A 12,206-nucleotide genomic window follows, 5' to 3' on the forward strand; every position below is an offset into this window, starting at 1 on the left:
TTTGATAGTCATAGAGTAGACCGACATTTCCTGTCGGTGCTCTAATGGCTCGAGCTGCACGGTTCGTGTTCAGAGAGGAAGACGGCTGGTGCGCGTATAGCGGGCAAAGCAGCCTCGCACGGACCGCTGCGGTTCTCCATATTTGGGGCTGTGAGTCGATGAGAAGTGAGTCTGCGGGAGCCGCAATGGCGACAGCCGCACATGAATAAACAGTGCTTGGCTCTGTGAGAACATTATTGGCTCTCTGGTTTCTGGGCAACTGCTTCACACAGCTCGCTGTTCACTTGTCCTACTTTACCAGGGCGACATTTTCTGCTCAAGGTGGCTCACAACATCAAAATAAAAAAAGCGAGAAAGCCATATTACAGCGCATGCTTTGAATTAGAAAGCATCCCCTTTCTGCAGCAGCCCGATACACCTCACCACACCAAAGCACCCCACACCACAGCACAACGCAGCTCTCATTTCTCACACTATAGAACTATTTCAGTTTTCTAGGTTACATCCATTTGAATTCAACAGCTCCACACAAGAAACCTCAATGGCTGCATGTATTTGGAAACAAAATAGATAATCCCCCTTCCGTTTTTTATTTTATTTTAAACATATTATTTTAAAACATCATCCATTCATTTAGATCTAGTCAACGTCCATGAGCAACAGGCCTCCTCCGGGTTACACACTGCGGTTTTAAATTATCCAAACGATCCTGCTGCTGACATGATCCTGTGAAGGTTGGACTGTGCTCGGGATGAAACCGACACTGTGCAGGCTGCTGGTGGGTACGATGATAAAGGGGGAATGTGAAACATCACACTTGGTCTATAAATATGTTCCCCCTGCTCAACGATGTTTCAGTTTCCTACGGATGACTCACATAGTTGTTTCAAAGCCATGGAAGGCCTACAGAGAACCTTGGGAGACATGCGAGCCGTGTGCGTGGGATCATGGCTTTTGAAATTCCGCTCATAACAACCGATATCAACCGAGTTTCCAATGTGCCACGTCATGCGTGTCCCTGCTGTGGGCCTGGCTGGAGTAATCGATTGGTTGTCATATATTTTTTTTGGCCTTGTTAGACTTCACTAGCTCACACATTCCCAAACAACACATTATAATGGTCGGATTCATCCCCTAGAATAAGGATGTCGTGTTTTTTTTCATTTCAGGTTAATTAACTCTTAACTTCCCCACTTAAATGGACCCTTTTAACACGAGGTAGATGAGACCCATACAAGTCTGCAAAGATGTACGTTTAGCGTTCAGCCCGATTTGAAAATAATTTGATTTGGACTAAATGTGTATTTTCCGCATTTGTAATCCTGGTAAAATTTCTGTGTGATATTCCTCTTCACTGACAACAACATCAGGATCACAGGGGAGTCCGGACAGACTGTTCATTCATTTAAAAAAAAACTAAGTTTCAGCAACAATCCATCTGATTTGAATAGAAAAGACACATGAAGAGCACTGATGTTCAATGTTTCAGTCCTGTCTTTCCTCTGTTTGTGTCACATTCTTCGATAGGCAACTCCCATGACTGAACGAAAGTACACAACACAACACACACACACACACACACACACACACACACACACACACACACACACACACACACACACACACACACACACACACACACACACACACACACACATTCAAGAACATCCAAGAGTTTAATCTCTTTGCAAGCTTGAGATTCCAGGATAACAACAACAGTTCTGCTTACATTTTCTTATCAGAGTCCTGGCCTTTTTTTTTAACAGTCAAGTAAGGTCACTTTTGACTATAAAGCCCAATGTCACATCCCGAATTTGACTCAAGGGGCTTTACAATCTGTACAGCATACAATCTTCTGTCTTTAGTCTCTGACCTTCAGGGAAAAACTCCAAAAATAAACCTCAGGAAGAGCAACTGAGCAGGGATCCCTCTCCCTGGACAGACAGGGACATGCAGTAGATGATGGAATAACCAGCATAATAAAATTACAGTATAGACAACACTGACAAGACAAGACAAGAGAGAGGCCCACACATTTGGCAACGTCATGAAAGGTCAGTTGAGATATGCACAAATGTGTATCTGAAGCTTTGCATTTGTCTTTGTAGGTCTGAACTTGCCTCTAAATATTACTGTATAATAATACTGCAGGGAGGATTGCTGTGTCGTAGTGACGCGGGCCTTCTACGAGACAACACAGCCGTTTTTAGCAACTCACCTAAACATCTGGGAATGCCAGAAAGTCTATTTCAGACACATTATATATAAATGTTATATAATTGACACCCTTAACTGACATATTGTGCTGAAAGGCATGCAGGTTTATAATCCACGTGACTGCCAAATACTTACCCTGCATGACGCCTTTCTTGTTTGATACAATCTAAGAATTGCATAACAGCCTTCCCCCGTCTAATGTTGTGTGTTTACATTCCTGCTTGAGGTCGAGCGGCAGTAGAAGAAATAATGCATGGGTAAAGTTTTAATAATACAAGTGGCCGGTGCAGTTATGCAATACAGAGGGCCCTTTGTGCAGGATCGTTTGTGATTATGCAACATGATCTGTTTTTTCTATTCATAGTTCACAACCAAGTTAGTGTTTCGAGTGTTTATTGTTCCATTCTTTCTCTGTATGAGCAGAAAGACTTCAAAACAACTGCAGGGCATGGACAATGATGGAACACTAGAAAAAACTATGAATGTTGCCAATCAACACACCAAATATGCAACAACATATAATTTCTCTTTCTTTATTGTGGAACGTACCATCCAGTAAGCTGTGCCAACAGCAACAGTTCAACCAAGTCGGGGTAGAACATTTATCGACCATTATGTCAAGCATTAGGATTTTGAACCAAGTGTGAGAAAGAATGAAAAAAAGACAAAACAAAAGATAAGAGAACAAAAAGGAGCAAACAGACTTAAAATATATTTTACGCTGTTCAATAGAATCAATTGCAGCTTCTGATGCAGAGGGCATCCGCGTAATTGCTTTAAACAACAAATTAAATGTCAATAAATATGCTTCATATCTTATCATAGCATTTTAGCATTCTTACTGGTTTTGCATTAAACGTGCGTAGAAGGCAATTTAGACTCAAATGTAGGTTACATCCAACAATGTTGACATTTGAATTTTCAGCAGCATAATCAGAACAGCTTGCACTTACTGGATCGGCTGTAACAGTGCACAAAGGCAGCCTTGAAACTCACATTTAATCTGTTTAACATACTCATTAAAGACCCTGGTAGCTTTTTCTGAAGAAAATAGCAGTTACGTGTGTTTTTCAGATCACATAATGAGCTTCAAAAGGAAAATGAGATGAATATTGTTTATCTGCGTGACATTAGGAGACTCTTAATGACACTAGCATACATATTTCCAAGTAACTACAGCAATATGTGAGGTCAACAATAGTTCATCGCCACCTTATTATGGTAGGAATCGATAAGTCGGCTTAATAGGAAGTCACCTGTTAAATAAATAATAATAAGTGACACCATTTTCTTAATGGAAAATGACCTTTGAGATGTCACATTTTATTTTATAAATGTTTGCTAAAGGTGAAATGTGCAACATAGCAATCGATTGGGTTGCAACGGCACATTCACTGATGGCTTTGTTGCATCTCAATAGCAAGACAAAGACCTGACAAAAGAAGCAAAGACCGGGACATTTCTTTAACGGTGTTGACACAGTCGAGTGTGTCCCACACTGTGTTTACACTGTAATCAGACACACCTGCTTTTTACATTTGCATGTCATCATGGCTAATCATGTTTTCTGTAATGAGCCACAAACAAAACGTTGAACAAAATACACCATTTCATTCTGAGGGTATCTGTCTGGAGTAAAACGTGAAATAAGACTTAAAGAGAACAGCTGTTTCTCCACTTGTAATGACACAAACTAGTGTATGAATATGCAATTAAGTGCTTTCGATTTGATCTTTGATCACCATATACTCAAACACATCCTCTCTACCTTCTATGAGGACCAAAATAAGTCATATTATTCATACAAAATATGTATAAACCTTCATACATCTCAGGTTATAAGCTTGGTACAGGTATGAAACAACAGCAAAAGTATCCCCATTTAGCTCCATATAGCAAATAAACAGGTTTTTTTAAGTGGAACACATCCACCTGAATGCATTCACTCAAATCCTCGAGGGCACATTCTTGGCTACAACGTCACAGAGGAGTTACAGTATAAAACATTATAAGAAACATATTGAATTTGAATGATAAATTATAAATTTCCACATATACAAAATTCTGATGTTTTTACATATGTACATATTAACAGGATTCATCCACACGGCCACTGGTAGTCCCATTTCACACACGGTTTCTTAGAAAGAAACATATTCCTTGAAGGTGACGGTAAGACTGTTTGATGTGATGTCAGTGATTATGATATTTCCCATAAAAGGGGAGCTTTTCTGAACAGGTGCTTCTTTAGATTTCTCTGTGGATTCCTGTGCATCTTCCATCACAGGAGGTGTGTTTGTGATGGCAGGCTCAGGCTCCGGCTGTACTTCCGGCTCCGCCTGTTTCTTAGTCTTTGGGCAGCTGAGATCCATTGGCTCCTCTTGACTGCCTTGTGAGTCCAAAACCTCATAAGTACATGAACTGCTCTGGCGTGGGCCGCTACAGTGGAGGTCCATAGGTGTGTCCTGAGGTGGCGTGACCACAGTGCTGGGGACGCTGAAGCTTCTGGAAGTCATGTAGGTTTTGGAGACGCTCCTGTCCTCGGCGGGATCTGATAGCTTACGCTTGCGGTCGTTGGGAAAAGAAGGGATCCTGATCTGGTCAAGGGACGTAGGGGTCGGGATGTTGGTGTCAACAGCCCAGGAAGTGAGGGGCGAGCTAGCAGTCAGCTGAAGGGGTAGATCGTCTGGTAAATCGGCCTGACCGCGAGCCACTTCCGTGTTATATTCCTCTGCTGTGCTTGGCGAAGGTTTGGAGAAATGTCTGTCCTTTGGGGAACACTTTATAGGATGCTCTGCAGCAGGAAGGGAGTTGCCGCCACAGAGCTCTTTGGGGATACCATTTTCTGGGTGCCCCACCATTTTGGTTGTGTGTGCTGGATTGTTCTCTGACAGTTCGCCGTTTTGGATTTTCACTTCGCACGATGATTCCCCGTGTTTACCCTTCGCTCCGTGAACCTTGTTGCCGTCCATATATTTGCTCATTACAATAACAATACGTCCATTTTTGTTTTTGTTCTTGATTATCTTCATTTTGCTGCTAATAGCACTAGGCAGCGTTGCATGCTTAGGATTGGGTTTAAGGGCGTGTTCACTCGCAGTATCTTTAACAGCTGGTTTCCTCACCTCCACTGCCAACTCTTTGACTTTACTCAAGCAGCCTGTGTCTTTGTCTCTGACCCATTTCTGCTGCAAGGCCAGTGGTAAGTTCCAGCCAGGATTCGCCGGTTTACTGGCCGGTTCTTGAACTTTGACCACCTCTTTGAGCCTAGAAGCCTGTGCGTCATACATGTTCGGGTCAGGCTCATAGTGGTGGTGCTTTTTGCTGTTGAGCTGGTAGATGAACTTCTTCTTGCCGTTGGTCGGCTGGTCAGCAGGGACCTCACTGCTGCTGGGCTGATACTGATGGTGCTTCTTGCTGTTGAGCTGGTACTGTTGAGGCTGGGGACGCTGGACCGGGACAGGATCGGACTTGAGGATACCCTCTGCATCCTGAGAGGAGTCCTCAAAACCTGCAAGGATGCTGGATCTTCTGGCAAATGAGGGTACCTTGAAAAAAAGAAAAAAAAAAGACACCAAGTTTAACATTTCTCTTGTTTTCATCAAAATCTGTAGCTCAAGAATGAAATTAGCAGGAATTTGGGGATGTCTTGAGGTAATAAATAGTAAACATTCTGATATTGGGGCAAAAACGTGCTATGCTTTTTGTAGTTCTTTAAACCGATCACAGTCATCTTGGGTGGTCCCCTGCTGTACATCTGGTAACGCAGACTAGGTGATAAATAAAAATTAGGCTAATTTAGTATTGTACTTGTTTGGGGGCTCAAAAGAAACAGTTTAACAAAAGAAATCAAAGCAGTAGAGGCTGAGCTATCCTGATTTTTAGTCCCTAGTATATATGAAGCTCTATGAAGACCAGATCCCATATTTCCCATAATGCAACAACTTGCATCAATGTATTTTCCCCACCCTGCCTAACAAATGCTAATATCTTTCAAACTCCATAGCCCCATTTTGTAACGCAGGGTTTCATGTTATAACACTGCTCTCACCAAATCTAAGCTAACATAACTCTGATGAAAACACTGAGGTTATGTTCTCCTCCAGCACCACATTATACAACTGTTTTCACAAACAGAGTATGGTGAGATTCTGATGTTTATGAGGAAAGTTGCCCCTGTGCTACAGCTAAAATACGCAAACCCGCGTGCTGTAATGTAAAGATCGAATCAGGAATTGAAATAAACTATCCAATCAGTGCTGAGCTTACTACATCCCTCCTACCATCTTGTCCCCTCCCCCCTCCTCCTCCTGTACAGGCTGACCCCTCGGGCCGTCAGAGGGGCACTGCAGCGGAACGCACAAGACGCTTTGGCTGTGACCCGAGGTCAGAGAAGTGCCAGCAGACATGTCACGCTTTATCCCTGATTGCTGGCCACGTGTGACTCTGGCAGAGTGGTATGCCTCTTAAGGAGTGACACTGCATAGCAATCAGCTCTCTCAAAATATATAATCACATTTGGCTCAGAATAAGGTCGTGTAAAATAGTCAAAGCACGGCAGAAGTGCTACTTTCAGCAGTCTATTTTTGTCTTTTGCAAACAGGGAAATGAAAGAAAACAGATACAGACTCACTTGGTGCAAAAAGACCCTATAATAAAACGCTCTCCTTAAAACTGTGTTTAGCATATAAAGCTATTTAGCATAAAGAAATAATGAACATGCAGATAAAATGAGTGCACTCAAGCGACTCTTCCTCAGGCAACACACCCTGTTTCAGGATGAGTGTGCAGACAAATCCAGCTGTAATACCCCATCCTCTCTTTGCCATTCACTCCATCTCTCTCAAAATCTATTAATAACCACAACCATAATGACTACAGCTCTGAAACACCTGACAGGCCCCTTTCCCCCTTTTTTGGCCTCTCACAGGGTGAAACTTACAGGAAGGCTTAGAAAAAGCAGAACATTCCCACAGACCCCATCATGTCTGTGATGACTTATGGATGATGAAGAATAATTACCTGGAGTAAAAGATGTTTTGGTTTCGGCCCTCGTTTGCGATATCCCATCAGCTGCTCCTGCCTTTCTCTGCAAAAAAACAAAAAGATGATTACATTTCCCTGCACCATGTTTATCTTCCATATATTAAATCACATTTGACTGTCAGTGTTTTCACCTTTCTGCATTAAAAATATAATTACATCACATAGGGAATTACAGGTCTTTTTATTCTTATTATAGTATTCGTTAATTTTTTTCCCCTATTCAAGGTCACTTTTTTTTACCTATTCAAGGTCAAAAGTGGAATTTAGATTTGGAGGACTAATGAATGCCCACATGTGACCTGCTGCAAAGCATTATGGTCCTTATTTGCATAGCTCTCCATGGTAATCGGCCCATTCCATATTCTCATTATCCTAGAGAAATTCAATTAAGGCTACAGCGGGGAAAATCTCTCCTTGTGTTTCAAACATCTTCCCTTATGCAGCACGCCCTTCCTTCTACATTCAATCTCTAATTAGGGTCAAGAAGCAGGGATGAAATGGGATGAATACAACATTGTGGAGTACTTCTGGGATACATGCTGCTGTTGAAAGCATGCAAACCACCATGCCTTGTGCAACACAACGCCTACACTCAAGCAAATGTAGGGTGATGAGTATCTGAATAATAACAAACATCTTTGGAATTGTTTTTATGGGGGGGGGGGGGGTGTTATTGTTGTACTGACTAGACCTGGCGCTAGGGTTGTCTGTGAAATATTGCCCCCTGATATAAACCTTGACTCATCATAGGCTCATAAATAACCAGCGGCGGATGAAGGCCTCCTGCACACAGGCTTCACCAGGCATGCGTAAATCCAGCCTATTGTTGGTCCCTTGCTACAGATGTTCAAACTATCAGAGCGGCCAGAAAATTGCCACAATAAATAAACAGTCTACATTTTAATGCTATAATGTGTGCGATTTCAAACAGCATCCAACGGGGTGACCCCTATTCACAGAAGATTTGGCAATTACAGCCTCCCTTGTCGAATCCCCTCCCCCATCCTCTGGGAGCTGAGAGGAATCCACACACACACACACAGGCACAGAGGCAGCACTCCATGACCATCAGCCCAGAGCCACACACACACACACACACACACACACACACACACACACACACACACACACACACACACACACACACACACACACACACACACACACACACACACACACACACACACACACACACACACACACACACACACACACACACACACACACACACACACACACACACACACACACACACACACGCACACACACACACACGCACACACGCTGCAGGAGGATATGAGAGTGGTACACTGGAAAGGCTGGAGAGTACTGTGTGTCAATTAGCCTTTTCAGAAATGCGAATTCCTATCCCCAACGATCGTGTCTTTACCCAGTCCCACAAGCCGTCTGGTGGCCTGCATAGAGAGTATAGAGTGAGTATATCTCAAAAGACCTCATGGGTCCAGCAACCCCAGACAAGATGTTGCTGTGCATGTGCCGCAAGGCTAAAATGACAGTTTCTGTTTCTGATTATCTCACAGGCCTCTATTAAGCCCCCACGACCCCAGATTGAAAGCAGGTCACTGATTTCAGCATCAAAAAGGTGAGCTTATGTTTCCACACTATTAAATAGCAGTATTGCTGGTGTTGTTGAGCGGTTTTCTCCTGGGTGGAAAACACTATGTGAAATCAGCTGGAAGAAGTAAAGCACAGCTCAGCCTGTCAGCGGATCTCAGACCTGGTAGAGTGTTGAGAATGCAATCAGGTGGCATCTCGGTCTACTCACATGAAACCACAACAAAACGCTGTGCTGGTGTCCTCCACCCTCAATGAAAACAGTGCAGCTGCTAGTTAAGCACCTATCTTGCAACAGCACAATCTAAACAAATATTTGAAAACTGATCAACATAGGGCTGAGCATTGCTTTTCCAATGTCCATTGGTCCATCATGCACCATTCTTTTTGAAAGTGGGTCAGGGCATGCAATGGAGCCTTCAGATTTCAGACACATAAAACTCGCAATAGGATGATAATTTGTTACATTTTACGTCTACATCCATGCACATTTCCGCATGTCCTGATCTTCCCATTAGTATGATTTAGGGATTCTCCCTACCACATCCACAGCCCCGTTTCCCCAGGAGAATAGTCCCGTGGGGATGCGGGGGGTGGGGGTGGGAGGATCTGTGATAGAGATACTGGGGCGCCCCTCCTCCCATGCCCATATATGGTAATGGCTGGAACTGGAGGCTGCGCGGCCTCCAGTTCCAATGTCCGCATCTATCACCTGTGTTGAAATGCGACGAGCAGACGCGGGTCAAGGATGTTTTCCTCCGGTTCCCACGTGTTGTATCTGCAGAGAGGAGAGGAGAAGCAACTGTCAGAGAGCTGTCACGTGCAAACTTCCTTTTTCTAACTGACACACAGCAGGCCTCAGCCACTGTCCGTCTCACACACACACACGCGCGCACACACACACACACGTTCCCACATCTCCACAACTATGAAGTCAGTGTTGGAGTGGACAGGTAAGGAACGCTGGTCTCCCAGTCTGACGTGAAACGATGCGATTTTTTATTTTGCGTGTGTTTTCCCTTCGATTTCAAATTCGCAGCTACTAACCAGTCACATTCCCGCTACAGCAAATCGACCGTGGGACGTGAAACGGCTGAGCCATAAACAAATTTTGTGTATAGTGCTCTCCATACGGTCCTCCAGCACCAACATACAGTCGGCCATTTTAGCACCACTGTCTCGTAAATTCGCTGGCAGAGCAGAAATAATTAAAACGGGATTACATGGCTGTGCCTACCCCCTTCCCTCGCATAAATTAGTGAAGGCATCCGCGGATACACTGAAACGCATACCGACCGCGCTCTCCCAGTTTACACACACACACACACACACACACACACACACACACACACACACACACACACACACACACACACACACACACACACACACATACTGTGCGCGCACGCCCTTGATGAATGGCATTTCTTAGGTAACAACACTTGATTTTGTGCAAAAAAAGAACATTTTTCCCCGTTGCATTCAGACTTACTTGGGAGACCAGCCTCGCCATTTGACCAGGTACTCGATCTTGCCCTGTGATGGTGGAGAAGGAAAACAATTTTTTGGTGAGGATCATGTCAAACGCAATATGTCAACGTCCTGAGCGCGCTTTGCACATCATGCTCCCCTTCCTCTGTTACCTTGCGGATGCGCTTCTTTTCGATGCCCTCCACCGCAAAGACGTGCTCTCCGGCGGCAGGGAGCTCCATTCTCGCCTGAATCCGATCGCAAGGGGGGCCGGGTGGGGGAGAGAGAGTATAGGTGAAATGCTGGCTACGTACAGTCGATGTGCCTTCCGCTCGGTACGTGCTGTGCGCGCTTGGTAGTTTTCCAGTTGTATCCAAATCCAACTGTATTCCCTCCACCTCTCCTCCTCGCTCGCTCGCTCGCTCGCTCACGCTCTGTCTCTCTCCCTCCCTTTGCACACTCCACAGTCCTGGCTATGAGCATAGAGATATTCACGGTAGTGCAGCTCTTTTTCGAGCTCGATGCATGACGTCAGGAGGGGAGGGGGGAGGTGGAGACCTTGCACAGAGGTTGGGGTTTTATCCCGTGCTTACTGGACTGCGGGAGGGATATCTGGAAATTCAAATCGACCACTTACCTGTTACAGCATGTATGCATAAACATATACACGCGCAGTTTTTATGGTTTATTTCGATAGCAAGGGCTCAAGGGAACCCCTCCTCCAACAGCTGATGCACTATATTCACATGAGGAAAAATACTTTGAGTGGTTGAGTTTGATACAAGTTCATACGTGTGGAGATGCATTTACAACAGATGCATACACTTCTATTAAAAATCCACATAACTGCCCTGTTGTAGCTGCATCTGGCATTTCAAGGCATCAGAACTGCACCTAAGGGAGCTCAACAGTCAACAGACTGGTGGACAGACCAGTCTGTTTTTATCAGGAGACTTGTACAATAAAAGGCTAATAAATATAGTCCTCTAGCCTTGAAAGTGACAGCAGCAGTGTCACCAAAGCTTGTTTATCACTCGAATTGAGCCACTGATGACAGACCTCTAGTACCTTTCTGTAAAAAAAAAAAGGAAATCCGAACCCTTAAAGCAGCACAGTATAGGCTAGATTGTGCAGACGGAGGTTTACAGTTCGATCTGCTGACAGCACACTGCAAATATAGGTCACACGCTATGATCGTCAAACCACGGCCATGTCCTCTGGGCTTAACTGCCATTAATTTGACACACAGCAGAGGGTTGCTGCAGCCTTCAGCCTATACCTGTGGCAACTTTCTAAATGGTGCCAGAACGCTCAGCATGTTTCCCCTTAAAAACACAGCCTGATATCGGCTGTAACAGAGGCTGTCTATCTGCATCCTGACAATTTAAATCCAAAAAACATGAGCCACATCATCAGTAAGTATGTTATATGTGCTGTAAATGTCATCCAGCTTAAGTCACCGGATTTATGGGTTACTTAATTGGAAACATGAGAGAAAACACGCGTCCCTGCATCGAACGCCTAGATTTTGTACGTAATTTGCTCTCCGTGCGTAATGTTGTCACCAAAAGGGCGTAATTCGTTAAAGTACATGGCATTTATTGCATCAGAAGAGAGTGAAACTGGCTAAAACTCGAAGCTTTTCTTGCTCCAAAAATAATTCAGCACCACAAGGGTTAAATGAAGCCTCTAAGCAGAGCGGCAGCGGCCAGCCTATTAAATACAGGCACGATATATCTCTGCCCTGCCATATAAGGCAATGGAGAAAAGGCGCCGAAATATGGCACTTTACACTCGCTAATTCCCGAGTTTCTGTCTTCAAATGTGTTCAGGAGGGGGTTAAGACTCAAACACCGCAAACATGCTCGATTAAAAACTCCGTCTTTTCGCTTTATTCC

General features: G+C 44.2%; 1 protein-coding gene across 1 annotated transcript; it reads right to left on the reverse strand.

The window, feature by feature from the left end:
* Positions 1–2,768: 2,768 nt before the first annotated feature.
* cbx4 (chromobox homolog 4 (Pc class homolog, Drosophila)) lies at positions 2,769–10,753 on the reverse strand. The gene is made up of 5 exons (XM_083930844.1): positions 10,482–10,753; positions 10,331–10,374; positions 9,551–9,616; positions 7,240–7,306; positions 2,769–5,765 (listed from the first exon to the last, which is right to left on the reverse strand). Exons 1-5 carry the CDS (start codon positions 10,548–10,550, stop codon positions 4,359–4,361), a joined length of 1,653 nt encoding a protein of 550 aa, XP_083786970.1. The 5' UTR covers positions 10,551–10,753; the 3' UTR covers positions 2,769–4,358.
* Positions 10,754–12,206: the final 1,453 nt, after the last annotated feature.

The sequence above is a fragment of the Echiichthys vipera genome, assembly GCF_963691815.1.
Source record: "Echiichthys vipera genome assembly, chromosome: 17".
NCBI lineage: Eukaryota > Metazoa > Chordata > Actinopteri > Perciformes > Trachinidae > Echiichthys > Echiichthys vipera.